Source organism: Trachurus japonicus, chromosome 24 (assembly GCF_045865225.1).
Source record: "Trachurus japonicus isolate A0001 chromosome 24, Traja_1.0".
Lineage (NCBI taxonomy): Eukaryota > Metazoa > Chordata > Actinopteri > Carangiformes > Carangidae > Trachurus > Trachurus japonicus.
Window position 1 is genome coordinate 9,847,294 of NC_140930.1, and position 17,960 is coordinate 9,865,253.

The 17,960-nt window shown below is 40.6% G+C and overlaps 1 protein-coding gene across 1 annotated transcript in view; it reads left to right on the forward strand.

Moving 5' to 3' along the window:
* The window catches only part of syne2a (spectrin repeat containing, nuclear envelope 2a), a 95,017-nt gene extending 79,156 nt beyond the window's left edge, over positions 1-15,861 (forward strand). Inside the window, 16 exon segments of the mRNA XM_085771102.1 lie at positions 1,928-2,090; positions 2,464-2,654; positions 2,921-3,071; positions 4,535-4,717; positions 4,809-4,946; positions 5,639-5,830; positions 6,811-7,123; positions 9,470-9,538; positions 10,205-10,320; positions 10,426-10,555; positions 11,263-11,465; positions 12,310-12,486; positions 13,153-13,281; positions 13,382-13,573; positions 14,772-14,854; positions 14,961-15,861. Of these exon segments, the coding sequence (XP_085627228.1) occupies positions 1,928-2,090; positions 2,464-2,654; positions 2,921-3,071; positions 4,535-4,717; positions 4,809-4,946; positions 5,639-5,830; positions 6,811-7,123; positions 9,470-9,538; positions 10,205-10,320; positions 10,426-10,555; positions 11,263-11,465; positions 12,310-12,486; positions 13,153-13,281; positions 13,382-13,573; positions 14,772-14,854; positions 14,961-15,168 (2,638 nt within the window). The 3' untranslated portion in view covers positions 15,169-15,861.
* Positions 15,862-17,960: the final 2,099 nt, after the last annotated feature.

The window sequence follows — 17,960 nt, forward strand, 5'->3', positions numbered from 1 at the left end:
TGATGACTTTGATGCACCATCGAAAAGATTTTAGATTTTTTTCATCCACATGTTTGTTTTATTAACAATAAGAAAAGAAAACTAATGACATTCACATTAGCTATAGTTGTAGTTTTGGTTGTGAAGTATTCATGTTGACTCCTTCAAAAGGGATCGCAATATTTACTTCTTCTTCTCCGTAGCTTTTAACTGAACCTGATTTTGTTTTTTTTCCTCCTATATTTCTTTTTCTGTTACTTTAATTCTACCATCTCTCTGATCTTGGCCTTCTGTCAAACTCATCACGATAACACCGATAACACCGATAACACCGATAAGATCATTCAGTTTTCTTTTCTATCGTGTTTATTCTCCTTCTTGTCGCTGTTTTTGTATGTCTTTGTAACATGAAGCACTTTGGAACGACTGTTTTATATATATATTTTATATTTTTATGTGAATGTATTTAGAGACCAGTTTCAGTCTGAGGTGCAGGGACATGAGATTTTTTCAGTGTTCAATCGTAGAAACGTGATGAAGAAAAACTCAAAAAAGAAGAAAAAAATCATCATTTAACTGTTGATATAAAGTTTTCCAACTCTATACATGTATTTAAAGTTCATCTTAATTCTTCTATGAAATGTAAACTGTCTTAAAGAAGAAAGAGCCGACCAACAAAAGGAGAGTATCTCCACCTTTAAAGGTCTGAAACTTCAACAACAGGACATAAAGGGCTCTCACTCTCTCACTTATCTACCGTCGTCCCAGTGTCTGGCGTCTGTTGGGACCTTTCATGCCTCCTTCATGCTGCCACTTTACTCTCACAGCTGTTTTCACTGCGTATTGTTTTGGCTGAGAGCTGAGAGCGTCTCTCTCTCTCCCTCTCAGCGCCGACGAGCTCCGCTGGACCTCGACCGGACAGGAAGGATCAACTGGGGAAATTAACTCAAACTCCCGAATGGGGCACACTTTCAGAGGCGTTTAAGCCTCCGCAGAGCTTTTATTGTCCCCAGCGTTGCTATGACACCAGTCAGTGTGGCGCGATGTGTGTGTGCGACTGTGTGTGTGTGTGTGTGTGTGTGTGTGTGTGTTCACAAGGGGGTCAGTGGTTGCCATGGAGACTTTGGAAGTTCTAGTGTACGACACCTGAGAGAGAAGAGCTGAAGTTTCTTTGTTGTTTTTTTGTTTCTGAAAAAAGTTTCCCCTTTTATCTTTTTTTTCATAATTCTTTTATTTCTTTTCTTTTGTTTTGATTGTCTGCTTTTTTTCTTGCTGGCATTTGTTCTTTTTTCTTCTTTCCTTTCAGGTTTTTCTTTGTGCCGTATTTTGTCACTTTTTCCTTCTTTTATTTTCTACTTTAACTGAAATTACTTTTTTTTTGAAAGAGACATTTATATCCCAGATTAAAGTAAATTTTTTTTCTAACTTTTTGCTTTCTATCTCTTGCAATTTTTTTTTTGCTTTTTCTCTCATTCTTTAACTCTTTTGGTTTTTTTTCTCTTTTGTCTCTTTTTTTCTGTCTTTGGTAGCCTGTCTTTTTTTACTCAATTACATTTTTTTCGTTTTTATTAATTTACTTTTTGTCATAAACATTAATCTCACACACCAAATTTTACACTTTTTTTTTTAAAATTTCTATCTTGCTCCTGGTCTTTCTCAACCCGCAGTTTGGGACCCCAAAGGGATCTAAATGTAAATCTGAGTGATCACAAATAAGTGAACAATATAGTAAAGCATAAAGTACAACTAGACCCTTTCTTTAATTTATTCAGTTAATTTCTCAAAGTCTTATTTCATTCATTTTTGTTTGATTTACTTCTATTAATTCGTTTTAAAGGTTCACAAGTCAGAAACACTGCAGACAAATGCTGGAAAATGAGCTAATTACGTATGAATGTGGATTATACAGTTTCTAAACAGTGTGTATATGTGTGTGTGTGTTGTGCAGGGTGAAGAAGCTGAAGGAGACTCTGGTCACGATGCAGCAGCTGGACAAGAACATGAGCAACCTGCGCTCGTGGCTCTCCAGGATCGAGGCCGAACTGTCCCGACCGATCACCTACAGCGTCTGTCACCACCAGGAGATCCAGAGGAGGCTGGCCGAGCACCAGGTACACACACACACACACACACACCATCTTCCTTTTTGCTTTACTTCTCAGTTTTTTTTCCCATCATTTCTGACTTATTATGTGTTTTGTCTTTTTTATTTTTCCTCCTACTCCTACTATTTCTGATTTGTTCCATATTTCTGTTCCCACTTTTAGTTTTCCTGCTCTCTGTCACTCCCACTCTTTGTCTCTGTTTATGTTTAATAATTCATCATCACCACCCTTTGTTTAATTTTGGGAGCGGTGGTCTCACACTGACTGTCACACACTCCATCCTCTGCCTCTCCGTGGACCGATGTTTTTTGTTTTTAACACATGACACGTCTTTGCTTTGGACCGATGTGATATGATGTCTGTCCGCGTGCGCGTCCAGGAGCTGCAGAGGGACATCGAGCAGCACACCGAGGGCGTCGCGTCCGTGCTCAACCTGTGCGACGTCCTGCTGCGGGACGAAGACGCTGCCGGCGGCACCGAGGCGGAGAGCGACTCGCTGCAGGAGACGAGCCGCAGCCTGGACCAGCGCTGGAGAACCATCTGCGCCCTCGCTCTGGACCGGAGGCTCAGGTAGGAGCCAGGAAAACTGTAACTTCTGCTGATTCATTTTGAGAACAAGTAGCTCCTCTTGAACGCATCACAATTACCCAGTTATAATAATAATAATGTTCATATTTCCGTTTTCCAATCTGAATTTCAGCTCAGTCACTTAATGTTTCATGTGTCATAATAATCCTGTTTTTCAAGTCCAAGAAAAGACAGATTGACGAACAAAGATAAAAAGACGTCACAGAAAATCTTTAACTCTTTAACTCCTGTTTGACGTCTCTCTGTAGGATCGAGGAGACCTGGAGACTCTGGTGTAAGTTCCTCGACGACTACTCCCGGTTCGAGGACTGGCTGAAGATGGCTGAACGCACCGCCGCCAACCCAAACTCAGCAGACGTCCTTTACACCGTCGCCAAAGAGGAGCTCAAGAAGTTCGAGGTCAGTGATGCAGTGAGGCTTCAAGTAGTTTTGTTTTGTTGCCTGGTTTATTTCTCAGTGAGATATCCTCATTGTTCAGTATTCATCACTCTTGAATTGAATTGATTTGTTTGTTTTTTTTGCTATTACACAATAAAAACTCTGCAGAAACAACAACAACAAGCAAATACAAAAAGCACTTGCTTCAAAGTTATTAATTATATTCGGGCTGAACTAAGCTAGCCCTGAGTTGTCCCGATTAAATTGCACATTTAGTAAATTAAATCCTGTACTTCATAAAAGATCTGAAATTGGGAAGGAAATGTCCATCGTAATTTACCAAACGCTAAGTAAATGTTTTTTCCAACAACAAAAAGGATCAGCAGGTGAATTTTCACAAAAAAGCATCAAATATTAAAAAATTAAAGCAATAAATTGTAAAAACCTTTTTTTTGTTTCCCTAAAAAAAATACTTAAATAATTAATATATTGTCAAATTGTGCATACATGAGTTTCTGTTGTCAAACAGTTAAAATAATTTTTGCTCAATTTGACATTATAAAAACAGACACTGGACAGCATGAACCTTTGTGTTCCTCTACCATATTCCTTTTACCACCATCTATTTATTCACTTTATTCAACTATTGATCCTTGATAACACTGTATTCCTTGGCATTCTATTTATTTACTCCACCTTATTCCCTATGTATTTATTGTGTGTACTGTGTTTTTGTACTGTGCCAGTATGCAAGCTGCTGAAACCAATTGGTGGGATTAATAAAGTTGTCTGAGTCTGATATTAAAGCAGATAACAGCGGCACGGCCGTTTCGGCTAATGCTGTGTTCAAGGCAGGCTTTTGAAACCGTAAGTTACAGCTTCAAGTCACAACTACGACTTGGTAGCGTTCCAGGTAACCCGTAGCTCGTGTTTTTACCGTCCTGTTGTCTGTGAAAGTTCCCTATAACGGCCACTCGTAACTTCCGACCCGTGAACTCGTACCAGATCGAACTGGTATGACTTCACAGGAAGGAAAAACACAAAGTACGAGTTTCCTTGAACGCACCATGAGTTAGCAGCCCCCGCCCTTGTCAGGCATCAATTGGTCCTCGTGCTACGTCACCACATTCACGCGCATCCCTTGGCTGCACACACAGCCCTTCATGCCGTTCTCTCCCCTCATTGGATAACACTTGTATCCCACAAGGAAAATTTTCTCCTCGGGTTACAGCAGAGCAGAGTGACGGAGAGACTCGTGTTTAGGCTGAAATACTTCATGTAAGTGATTGCTGACGGAAAATAGGACTATTTAGGACTTATATTAACAAAAACATTCCACTGATATCTGCTTTAAATAATTAATATATTGTCAAATTGTGCATAAATGAGTTTCTGTTGTTTCTGCTCTATTTGCCATTATAAAAACGGACACTGGACAACGTGAACCTTTGTGTTCCTCTAACTTCTCCTCCGTCTGTTTTCAGGGTTTCCAGCGGCAGGTTCACGAGCGGCTGACCCAGCTGGAACTGGTCAACAACCAGTACCGCCGTCTGGCCCGGGAGAACCGCACCGACCGGGCCAGTCAGCTCAAGGCCATGGTCCACGGGGGGAACCGGCGCTGGGACGCGCTGCACCGCAGGGTGGCCGCCGTCCTCCGCAGGCTCAAGGTAGAGCAGAGCCACTCACACACTTCACTTCACACACTCCTGTTTGTTTGTTTCCTCTCGTCTTCACGCTCCTCTGCTCGTCTCCTCTCAGTATTTCACCGGCCAGAGGGAGGAGTTCGAAGGCACCAGGGAGAGCATGCTGGTGTGGCTGACCGAGCTGGACCTGCAGCTCACCAACGTCGAACACTTCTCGGAGAGCGACGTCCATCACAAGATACAGCAGCTCAACGTGAGGACACAGTCAAGTTCACCTTAAAGGGATAGTTCAACATTTTGGCAAATTGGCCCATTGCCATAATCCCTATAGTTTCAGGAGTACGTTCGTTACCTTTAATTGTCGCTGCAAGCTATATTTAGAATGGCGAAGCAGAGCTGCGAGCTGCTCAGAGCTACGCTACGGAGGCTCATGGGATTTCTTGGTTTCCCTCATCAAACTCATCAAATACACAAACCAACAACTCCAAAACACTCTGGTGGACAAGTTGTGACCTGCACATTCACCACGCTATGAGGTAATAGAGGTAAATTCATGCGAAACTGCTGATGCACGTTCGTCGGGCGCAGTTTTTCAGTAAGCAGTCTCTGTATTTACCTCTAAAACAACTCTGTCTCATAGCTTGGTGAATGTGCAGGTCACAACTTGTATTTGATGAGTTTGATGAGGGAAACCAAGAAATCCGATTAGCCTCCGTAGCTTAGCTCTGAGCAGCTCACGGCTCTGCTCCACCGTTCTAAAAATAGCTTGCACCAACAATTAAAGGTAACAGAACTGTAATCCTGAAACTATAGGGATTATGGCAATGGGCCAATTTGCCAAAATGTTGAACTATCCCTTTAAACTTGATTAAATCTATTGAGAGGTGTTATAGATCCTTTACCTCACACGATGAGTGACCTGCTGTGTCTTCTCTCTCGCTGCAGAGCTTCCAGAAGGAGATCACCCTGAACACCGAGCGCATCGACGGGCTGATCGTGTTTGGAGAGAGTCTGATCCAGAAGAGTTCTCCGCAGGACGCAGCGCTGATCGAGGACGAGCTGGAGGAGCTGCACACCTACTGCCAGGAGGTGTTCAGCAGACTGGTCCGCTTCCACCAGCGCCTCAGCCAGCCCCCGGTCAGCTGCAGCACACACACACACACACACACACACTAATTAGGAAATCTTTCTCTTTGCTGTTACTTTCTGCACACACATATAAGTACACTTCCATTTTCTAGTTTTGTAAAGTGGTTTCCCTGATCATCAATACATTTGCTGAGGTTTCCTTCATACAAACATTGCATTACATCATAATCTAAAATTAGCCTGATCAATAAAAAGTCTCAAATCAGTCAGTTTATAAACAGAAGATCCTAGAAAAAGAAAGAAACTCACTGTCTTTGTCGTGTAGAAACAGTTTCCATAGGCTTCAAATAAAACAGAGTTTGCAATAAATATGAAAAAATAATGAATTTATCTATGAAATAAAGAGGAGCACACTAAACATCCAATGAAATCTGGTTAAAAACATTTCAGAAAAGGCATTTAGTGAATTTACATTACTACATCACCAGCTAATAAGTGATAATGTAACAATTCATTCACTGCAAAAACTCAAAATCTTACCAAGAATATTTGTCTTATTTCTAGTCAGAATGTAATTTCTAGTCAAAACAAATCTCATTATACTTGAAATAAGACTCATCACATAAAAAGTAGCTTGTTTTTAGACACTTTTTACTTCTTTCAAGGATATTTTCGCTTGAAATAAGTAGAACAGTCTGATAGTGGAGCAAGTTTTTCTTCCTTATCACAAGCACAAAAAACTTTTACTGGCAGATTATTCTACTTATTTCAAGTGAAAATTTGTTTAAAACAAGTGAAAATTATCTAAAACAAGTACAATTTTTAGGTGACGAGTCTTATTTTAAGTGGAAAGAGTTTAGTTTTGACTAGAAATGAGACATTTTGACAAGAAATAAGACAAATATTCTTGGAAAGATTTAGAGTTTTTGCAGTGTTGTTGCTTCCAGCTGCTGCAGAGATCCAGATGTTTGCTATCATAATCATGCGACAAATTTGGTGAACATCTTTTTTTTCCCTCTTTACCTCAGTCGGTCAGAAAAGAACCGGAGCTCTCCGCGACCTCCTTCTCCCTGGAGTCGAGCTTGGAGCTGATTGGCCGGCCGTGGCTGGGGCGGAGCCTCCCGGCCACGCCCACTCACCTGCTGACGTCTCCGCTGGAGCGCTCGGGCCGCGAGACGCCGGTGAGCGTGGACTCGCTGCCTCTGGAGTGGGACCACACGGGAGACGTGGGAGGTTCGTCGACACACGAGGACGACGATGATGATGATGAGGAGGAGGAGGAGGAGGAGGAAGAGGAAGAAGAGCATGACGAGGAGGGAACGTACTTCAGTGCTCTGTCAGGTACGTTTACACTGTGGGAAGCATTTCACCGTCACTATTATTAATATTATTATTATTATCAATAAAGTTTCATGGGTCAAAAACAAGTCGTTATCTTCACCTCAGTCATCAAACAACCACCAGACGCCTCTTTATGACCAAACTGTACTAAACCAAACCTAATAAAACAGTTCAGATGAAGCAGGTTGGACAGAAAATAACAGTGACACATTATGACACTAGATAAAAAAAACAACACGACCTCTCTCTGGTTCTCATTTCACTGTGACACGACCCTGTTGATGTTTAAATGAATGTAATGTTTGCGTGACGAGGATAAATAATGAACCCAGAGTGTCTGTCTCCTCGTCAAACACGCTGCTGCTCCCTCACTGATGGATATTTATTGATTGATTTAGAAGAAAACAGCAGTGAAACGATCAGGAGATAAAGTTGGATATTTACACTTTACTCTAATTTGTGCTGCTTCTTCTCACGTTTACCGGTTACATCTCTTTTCCTCCTCCTCCTCTCGTGTAGTCGTGCTCTCATCTTGTTTGTTCACTTCTCTCCCTCTTTCTCACTCTCAATTGTTAAAATGAAAAGAAAACATCATCTTACTCAGACTAACTGCACTCAGCTCCTGTTTAGTGAGTGATGTTGCGCACAAGTTGAAGCGTTAACGACTTCCAGCGTGTGCACAAAGACAACAACATTGACTGTGGTTTTTCAAAACAAAAGATAACGAACAGATCAAATAAAGAACGATACAAAGCTTTAAAAAATGTTAATACAAGAGTTGTGCATGGTTCAGAATGAATAATAAATAGGAGCTAATTGTGCAGCCAGAGGGTGGATGGATGAATATATAGGTTGTGTGCTTGCTAATCAGGGAGGACAGGATGATCAGACAGGAACTCAGATGTTCCTCTGGTTGTAATGTAAAAAAAAAAAAAAAAAAAAAATCCTATTTCAATCAGGAGAGAATCACAAGAGGTACAAGAGAGAATGAGAGATTTGAATAAAGAAATATATTGTGAACAGAGGGAATAGACTTTCAAGTGGATCACCATGGAAACAATGCACAGGTTTTTAGTTCTTCCTATTAGAGACATGTTCCCCCAGAGATGATGATGATGATGATGAGGAGGAGGATGATGAAGATGGAGCGTCTTCATGTGAGAGAAACTTGTCATCGGAGGGTTAAAGTGCTGCTCTGTGGAGTTTATTGTCGTTTATATTGAAAGAGACTCACTGATAAGATGAAACATCAACAAACCAGGACACAGGATCTAAACTTCGTCCCTTAGTAACCAGACTCAAACACAACGTCTTGACGACCAAAACATGTTCTGAGCTGCTGGGAAAGAGTCCATGTTTACTTTTGCTTCAGCTCTACTGAAATGAAAGAGACAATTATCTGATCTACAGATGAAAACCTGAACAGTGTCAGTATTTAACCCCCCTTTATTTATATATAGTATATACTGTATATATACGCTATGATCATTTTTATAATAATTTTCACTTTTTAAACTTTTTTTTTCTACAAAAAATTGAAGAAAAAAACCTACATACAAAATGGGCATACAGCACCTGACATTGTTAAAGGGACAACGAGGAGTTTTGGAAAAGCAAAGCGTTTTCACACTACATTTATGAGCCTCCGCGCGCACCGTAAAATTCTTTTGACCGGCGCAAGACGGACTCATGTTTTCATTCATCAATAATTAAAGTCAGAGGTTCAAAGAGGTTCACATACCGTCGTAGTTCCGACCATAAACGGCGATTCAGCTACGTTATTCTCATGACTCGTTGCGAAACTGAAAGTAAAGAAACGCTGGTCGGCTCGACCAGCATCTCCGCCACCACTAATAGTAACAAAATAACGATAGAGACAGAATGATATATTTATCGAAAATGGGCCCATTAACAAGTGTGGGTAGCGGAGATTCATCCACATTAACGTGAGACTTTTTTATAACCGATTAGAAACTCCTCGTTGTCCCTTTAAATGAAGTAATTGAAGTAAGAAAAAGAAAGACAGATGGATGGATATATACAATAAGCAAAGTAGTCCAGTGCCTTCTGTCTGTCTCTTTTTTTATTGAATAAAAAACAAAACACACACACAAAATAAGAACCCAGAGAGGAAGATCAAAGCCTTGGTCAGTAGAAACAATACAGGAAGATGAATAAATTACCAATACCACATAGCAGCCTGATTCATATATTGGTCATTTAGGTCTTGTCATGTAAGGCCAAAAATGGTTTCCATGTTTTTTCATAATACTTGGGTGCATTCAGTATTTTACACCTTTTTGACGCCTGCGTGCTCCCACACACACCTCTGCTCTCTCCTCCCAGAGGTGGAGTTCACTCAGAGGCTGGAGGATTTTATCGAAGCTCCAGAAGTGTTTCTGTCCTGCTCGCTGGGTACGAACCTCATCGTCTCCTCTCTCTGAGCGACGAATCCTCCTCCTTCTCCTCTTCTTTTTCTCTGCTCTTCATGGTGGAACTCATTTCCAGCACATTTTTCCTCCAGCAGCTCAAGTGTCACTCGTTCTCTCTCTCACACACACACACGCAGCCTGAACTGATGCTTCAACACGTTTCCTTCCAAGTTTGGAAAATCTTTTCAGCTTCAAAAACATGTGGAGGCGTTTTTATTATTAAACAGGTTCTTCTCCATTGTTGCAGGAACTGAAACTGTGGTTTGATATTTAAACATCTCTCAGTGTGGGTGATGTGATGGTGTGGAGATTATTAAAAGGTCAAAAATCTCACGACCGCCGTTTGCAGTATCTCTCAGGGTTTGAAGTTTCCAGCTTCAGCTCTCGGTGCTCTCGTCTCATCTCATCTCTCCGTCTGCATGTTTCACAGCAGCTGAGTTATTCTGATGCTTTTATCCACAAATAAGCAAATAATCCACCCCACTGACCTGCATCTACTAACCTGCCCGCCTTAAAAAGTGCAGATTTTTACACTGAAATACCAAAATTAAAGGAGATTCTCTCAGATGAAGAGACTTTTCTGTAGCTGTGGGTGTTGTGTTGTGTTTCCTGTGGTTTCACTCTGTTTGTTTGTGTGTGTGTGTCTCAGGTCCAGGCAGGTCCAGGCTCGGACGTGAGTCTCCAGGATGGACGTCAGCGCCGGACACACCGGGCGGAGCCGAGGCTGCACACGCCCTCACCAGCACGCCCATGAAGCCGGGCTACGTAAGTGTTTACACTAACTAACTAACCAGTCACAGTGTATTTGCTGCTCCACCTGTTTGTGTTAACTGTGTGTGTGTGTGTGTGTGTGTGTGGTTTGTTGTGCAGCTCGGCCTCATGTCTCAGTGCAGCGGCAGCATCAAAGACTTCAAACGTGTCTCACTGATCCTGGACGACGACGACGAGGAGCCGAAGGAGCTCGGGCTGACGGGGCTGAACGCCTCAGACAAGCAGTCAGGTGAGAGAAGCCTGTTCACAAGACAGAGAGGATATTGATCTGCAATAATCAAACAGAAATCAATAGAAAAAATGTCAGATTTCTGACCTGGTGTACAGTATGTGATGTGTTAGCCTAGAAATCTAGACGCACCCTAGCGGCAGCAAAATATACATTTTAATGATATAGTCTGGCTTGTCAGGCTAGTGATGTGTAGTATCTGGGCTAAAAACATACAAACCCTCAAACAAAGATCCAAAATAAAGTTTATTTCTGGTACAAATCGATGACATATTTACTGCTCTGTCTTTACTTTCTAATATGAAGACCACCGCACTCCCTGCACAATAATCAATAACATTAATCTATCATAAGTGATTTAAAGTGTAATCCTCAACAGATTTACAAAACCAAAACACTCCAGATATCTTGTCTCAATGGCTGTAGATTAAAAATAAGAAGGTTGATAAATTGGATTTTATAATATTAGGTCTCATCAGTTACTGGTTATAGTTTGGTTACAATAATATTTTTATAGTAATCTTCATTACTTTCTTCATTCTTCAGACAGATGCAAAAAACACAAGAAAAAACTGAAATGTCAGCACTCACGATAGAAACTTGAAACACAGCAGTGTCTGTTGATGTAAAAAACACAACATTAATAAAATAACTGATCCCGTCAGTTCATCACTGGATGTGTTTTTTGTTTTTCCTCTCTCCCTCAGGTGTGATCGAGCGCTGGGAGCTGATCCAGGCTCAGTCCCGGAGCGAGCAGCAGGCCGGCCCTCCGGAGCCCCGGCAGCTGACCTCTGACCTCGACGACATCACTTCCTGGCTGGAGAACGTGATCCCAGAGCTGGAGCGCCTCCAGACGTCCAACCCGGCGCCCGGTATCCAAGACATGGAAACAAAAGCCAAAGAACTGAAGGTGAAAAAAATGAAAATGATGACGATGATGATGAGTTTCAGCTCGTTCATTCAGACTAATCGATCGTCTTCTCTCTCTCTCTCCATTTCAAATCAGTCACCAAATCAGCCTTTTATCAACTTAAGAACATATCCAGAATTAAGGGTTTTATGTCCCAAACTGATCAGGAGAAGCTGATTCATGCTTTTATCTCCAGTAGACTAGACTACTGTAACGGTCTTCTGACTGGTCTCCCCCAAAAAAGCATCAAACAGCTGCAGCTCATTCAGAACGCTGCAGCTCGAGTTTTAACCAGAACAAAGAGATCAGATCACATCACCCCGGTTCTTAAGACCCTACACTGGCTCCCAGTCAGCTACAGAATAGATTTTAAAGTTCTGCTACTGGTTTACAAATCACTGAATGGTCTAGGTCCAGAATACATGAATGACATGTTAGTAGAGTATAAACCCAGCAGAGCTCTGAGATCTACTGACTCAGGTCAGATAGTGGAGCTCAGAGTTCAGACCAGACATGGTGAAGCAGCATTTAGCTGTTACGCTGCTCACAAGTGGAACAAACTACCAGCAGAACTGAGATCAGCCCCAACTGTAAGCACTTTTAAATCCAGGTTAAAAAACATTTCTTATGTTACACGTGCTTATAGCTGAGAACTTAAAACCTTATCTATTTTCTTTTATTTGCTCTTGCTTTTAACTCTGTTTTTAGTGTTTTGTTTGTTTTTATTCTGTCTTATGCTTCTTTTTTTAATGTTTTGTCTTTATGTAAAGCACATTGAGTTGCCTTGGTATGAAATGCGCTATATAAATAAAGATGCCTTGCCTTGCCTCTCTCTGTCTCTCAGGAGATGCAGAGGACGTTCACTCGCTACAAGTCCGTCATGCTGTCCATCAACCTGAGAGCTGCGGAGGCGGCGGAGCTGCAGGACAAACTGACCAGTATGAACCGAGACTGGAGCAGAGCCTGCACTGGTCTCCAGCAGTGGGACACCAGTCTGAGGAAGACTCTGCTGCGCTGCCAGGTGAAGAAACAGACCATAATACACCATGTTTTGAAGCTTTGAAGAAGGAATTAGAAAAAAACTGTTGATATATGTATACAAACATTAACAACTGTGTTTAGAAATGGCTTATTGATTAGTGTCACTGTCGGAAGAATGCTTTATGAATGATAAATTAAGTGTTGAATCCTTAGCTCATATTAAATATTGTGTAGTTATTAAGTGTTAGAAATAGGTTTTTCTATGATTTTGTGGTTTTTCCTGATTGTTTTCTAACTTTTCCTTCGACTTAAATGGAGATACTCTCTGGTTTTACAGCTATTATTGCAACAATTTGTCATTCGTTCAGTTTTATTAAGATCACAGCCTCATTTTGTGGAGATTGGGACTAAGACCTGGTCTTAAATTGATCTTTATCGCTCAACCAATGGGAAATATTGATACAGAGCTGATATTTTATTCTATCATGATGAAATTAATTGTAAATGTTCATGGATTTAGTTGTTTTTCTAGTAGATGAACACGAAGTTTCCATTTGTTTTGTCTTCACTGGATAAGAAGCTGAACATCTTGTGATTTACAGTGGATCTGTCTCTGTTTGTGTGATTGTGTCTAAAATTTGCAGCGTTTTAAACAATAAGCCATCCACTGTAGGAAGGAATTGACCTTTGACCTTTGTGCACACAGGAGTTTCACGAGAGCCTTCACTCGCTGCTGCTGTGGCTGGCCCACGCAGACAGCAGGCGCTACACGGTGGACATCGGCCACCCGGACACGTCGGTGCGAGCTCTGCAGCAGCACCACAACACTCTGACTGTACGTACAGTAAGCAGCTCGCCGCGTTAAACGCCGTCCGCTCGGCTGAAGGTCAGTGACTCACCGTCTGTACTGTGTGTGTGTGTGTGTGTGTGTGTAGGAGCTGCAGGAGGAGCTGCTGGGCAGACAGGCTCAGCAGGCCTCGCTCCAGGCTCTGTGGTCCCAGCTGCAGCCCGAGGACGGAGCGGAGGAGACGGACGAGGCCGTGGAGAAGCTGCACGTCACCGGGAGCAAGATGAAGCTGCTGCTGAGGGAGGTGAACCAGGACCTGAGCGCCCTGCAGCACAGACTGGTAACTAACTACATAATCATGGTCTTATTTCATATTAAAGCAATATGTTTTTAATCTTCTGAATTGTATGGAACTACAGATGTACTGTATGACATGAATCACAATGTAAGGGGGGGCTGAACTTGATAAGCTTTGCTTCCTTCAGCCCCTTCTCAAACTTGCACAGTATCATTATTGTTTTGTTTGTTACATAGATTGTTTGTCTTTTGATGTGCTTGTTTGAGACAAATAAAAATCAAATCAAATCAAATCAAAAACCGCTGAGTGTCTGACAGAAAACAACAGGTTGGGGCGTCGCATAGCTCACTGGGTCGTAGTGGTTGAATCCCCCGGTGGCTGCGTGTCATTTGCCCTCTGTGCCTCCCCATTTCCTGTCTCTTTCTGAATATACTATCAAAAGCCCCCCCAAAAAATCCTTAAAAAAAATAAAAAAATAACAGGTTTTGTCACAACACAATGTCACATCGACTGAACGGACAAAAATTAGATGTTGATATCAAAAAGTACAATTTCAGTTTGAGCGATAATATCAGATGATGTCATAAACACAGTCGCTTCAGATTTAAATCAAATCACAAAAAGCTATTAAAATATCATCTGAAAATTTTATTTCTCAGCTCAGCCAAACATTTAAATCATAAACAATCTGATTTTTTCATTAAAAAAAAAAAAAAAATTGATTTGCATACGATTATATAAAACATGATTTTATGTTTTTCAAATCTCTTTTGCAGGTCCGTTGAGATCTCTAGCACGAATTACTGTAAGCTGCTTAGAAAATGCAGCCGATCGTGGGCTTTGAGAGATTTTGTATATTCACAAGAACTTGCAGAAAGTAGAAATATACATGGCCTCTAATCGGCTTTTATTTGCGTAAACGTGTAGCCAGACCGGCGTCTATTTGAGACTCAGTTTTTATTTGAGAATTTATGGTTTATTAAAGTTAGTTCTCTGTTTTTGTTTTGTTTTGTTTTGTTTTTACTGAATCAAATTAGCTTTAATATCAAATAATTAGACACCCACATGTGACAGAACATGAGCCAACACAAACCTGATGATGAGTTCAAATGCAGCAGGTTTCTTTCTTTTTTTTTTCTCGGTTGATGTTTTCACGTGTGTTTTTTTTCCCTACTAGTTCTTGTGTGTGTCTCATACATTTGAACCGTGGTGACGTTTCTTGATCATGTTTTTTCTTCAGGACTCTGTGGAGCCTTCAGAACCAGCGTCAGGCGACCGAGCGGCGCCTGCAGACGATTCAAAGAGAGATGCTCCCGTTCACAGGTACAAACACAAACACACACATCAACACTTGTTTTAACGACAAACTCCTCCTCCTCCGTGTGTCTTAACGACCTCCTCTCGTGTCCTGCGTGTGTGTGTCGTGCAGAGAGCGGAGGGACGGGTCTCCTCCTCGCTCCTTCTTCTACCGAGTCCTTCGCGCCGCGTTCCCGCTGCACCTGCTGCTGCTGCTCCTCCTGCTGCTGCCCTGTCTCATCCCGCTGTCCGAGAACGACCCCAGCTGCACCGTGGCCAACAACTTCGCCCGCTCCTTCTACCCCATGTTACGCTACACCAACGGCCCCCCACCCACCTGATCTGTGGGGTCAAAGACAATTTGTATATTTTTCTACAAACACAGAGAAACAAGGTCAAACTTTCTCTTCTTTTTTTTTCTTTTTTTTAAAGTGACACACACACACGACCAAACTGCCAAACGTTCGCTGAAACTTTTATATCCCAAATTATATTTTAATGTTTGTTTTTAAATTCTAGATCTTCGTATTTATTACAGGAACAAACTCCTGCGTCAATCAGGAAAAATGTTAAAGCAGATGGTTTAATTAAGATGCAAAGCAGCATTAAACTAAAAGTCGATACATAATCAATACTGTTTTGTTTCTATTTAATTACATTTGAGCTCAGTTTTCTTGTCTTTTAACTACGATCATTGTTTGAATTTATCATTACTTTATAAACTACTGATGTTTGATTTTGTCGAATGTTTTCCTGTCCGACACACTGAGAAATTATTTTTTAAGACTAAACACACTGGATCAATTTGAATGTATTCTATAAAAAAAGGCCAACGGTACAAAACTATAGTTGTTTTTATACACAGACTTATTTTTTTAGACAGTTTTGTTTGTGTGGAGTCGGTCTGAAACACTGTAGATTTAGCAGGATGATGTTTATGTACAGATTGTAATAATATAATTAATGCATATTTATAACAACAAGATGTGGATTTATGCTCCTGATTGTCTGTCAGTAAACACTGATCGTCTTAACTCCATTTGTTCAAGGTGTTTTTATTTTTTATTTTTACCTAAACTCCTGAATGTCTGAATATAAACAAAGTGAAAACAAGAATTAACCTAAAAGTCAAAAAAAAAAGAGGTTGAAGCTCAGGTTTAGTTGGTGAAATAAGTTCTTAAATTCAAAATTTTGTTTTATCCGTTTTTGTATTTACAAGCCCAAAATTATTGCACCTGAATAATGAATGACTGTTAGTTTTTCCACCCTATTGATCACAGTCATAACCCTGGCTGCTTCAAAAGAGAAACTGAACCAAAGTTAGAAACACAAACATGGATGAACTTCAAGTTTTTAACACTTTGAGTAACTTTTATGTTAAAAAAAACTGAAAAAATGTTCTGAAGGTCACTTTCCAGTGAAAGAAAAATGTAACTCAAGGTCTGTTTGAGATGTTTCAACAATGATCAATATCATTCAAAAGTTATAAAAGTCAGTAAGTGAACCTTGAGTTGGCTGACTGCAACTGCAACTTTAAACGTTGTTACCGAATTTATGCAACTCTCTCACTGTTCTTAATTATATTGTCGTATCTGCCAATTGCATTCTCGATCAACTGTTGGATCTGTGACATGTTATAAAACCAGTCGGAGCTGTGAACTGTCACAGTTGAGAAACTGAAAATATCAAATTTTTACATCAATCAACAACATTTTTAGAATCTCCTAATTGATAGACAAGTCCTTGCAGCTCTAATGAGCGCAGTTTACAGAGGTGATGGTGTTTTCTTCTTCAACTAGTGAAGAAAACTGAGTTTAATGGTGTTCAGTTTAAAAACCACAGTTGTGTCTGTACGAGAGCTTTGCTTTATTTTCATGGTGTAAACAAACAAAAACTGAAGAACTGAAAACCTGCAACAAACTTGTTGAGCTTCCTCACTGATTAATAAATTGGTTAGTTAATGAACACACAGATGATAACGACTGATAATTGACAGAAAAACCAACGAACCGTTCACTTCAGATTTCACAAGTTTACACGTTAATTAGTCAAAGATGTATTTAGAAATGAAGCAGGAGGATGAAGTCCACTGTACTGTACATGTACATAATGACGATGATGAAGGCACAGGAAAAACAGTGAAAAGTGAAGTGGTGAAAAAATGTTCTGATTGTCAAAGGCGTCACGGCTGTGCACAACAACAACATCAGCAGCAGCAGCAGCGACTGTAGCGCAGAGTCGTAAGATACAAAAATAAGTCTTTTCTTCTTCTTCAAGCGAAAATCGACAGTGCAAAGTCGTCGTCAGAGCGACGACAGTGGTTCGGATTCTTCACAGGAAACATACTGTATAAGACTGAGTGTTTGACCATGAAACCGGGGCTGCGTTCCAAAAGGACTCGAACAGCGATGGTTAAGTCATCTCTGAGCTGTGAGGCGCCCTCTGCTGGTCGACTACAGGTCTGACATAAAAACTACTGGCACCAATAGTTTTTTTTTAATATATATACGGCTCATTTCTGACTAGAAAAAAAAACAGATTCATTTTCTGTTGAACAGTCTCAGTCTGTTTGCTGAAGTCTCCACAGTGACTTTGTTTTCCAATCACTTATATTTTCAATGCAAATTGATAAACTCATAATTTTAACCAATGTAAGTGCAGCTGTAGCTGAGGGGCAGAGTCAATTTCATATTAATTTTACACAACAAATAATAATAAGTCAATACACTGATGGGAAATCAAGTCAAACATTGTCTTGATATTTGTAAAGATGCTCAATCAGCAATTATTCTGATGAATGTCAATAACCAATATCATTCTCTCTTATAAACTATACTAGTGCTATTAAAGAGGAACTATGCAGGATTTCTATCTTAACTATGCAACATTTTTACCTTAATTAAACATCTTTGGAGTAATTGTGATGGTTTAATAAATGACTTAACTTGTTAAGAGGGAGAACGGAGTCACGGTGTCACTTATTGTGTCTTGGCACCACGACACAAACGCACCCCGTAACCCGTAATCTCTTGTTTATGACAGATTAAACTACACAAATATACACATTGTAACATCGTATATGATATATAACGTTATATACCACTCTATTGTTTGATTTCTCACTGGCTTCGTT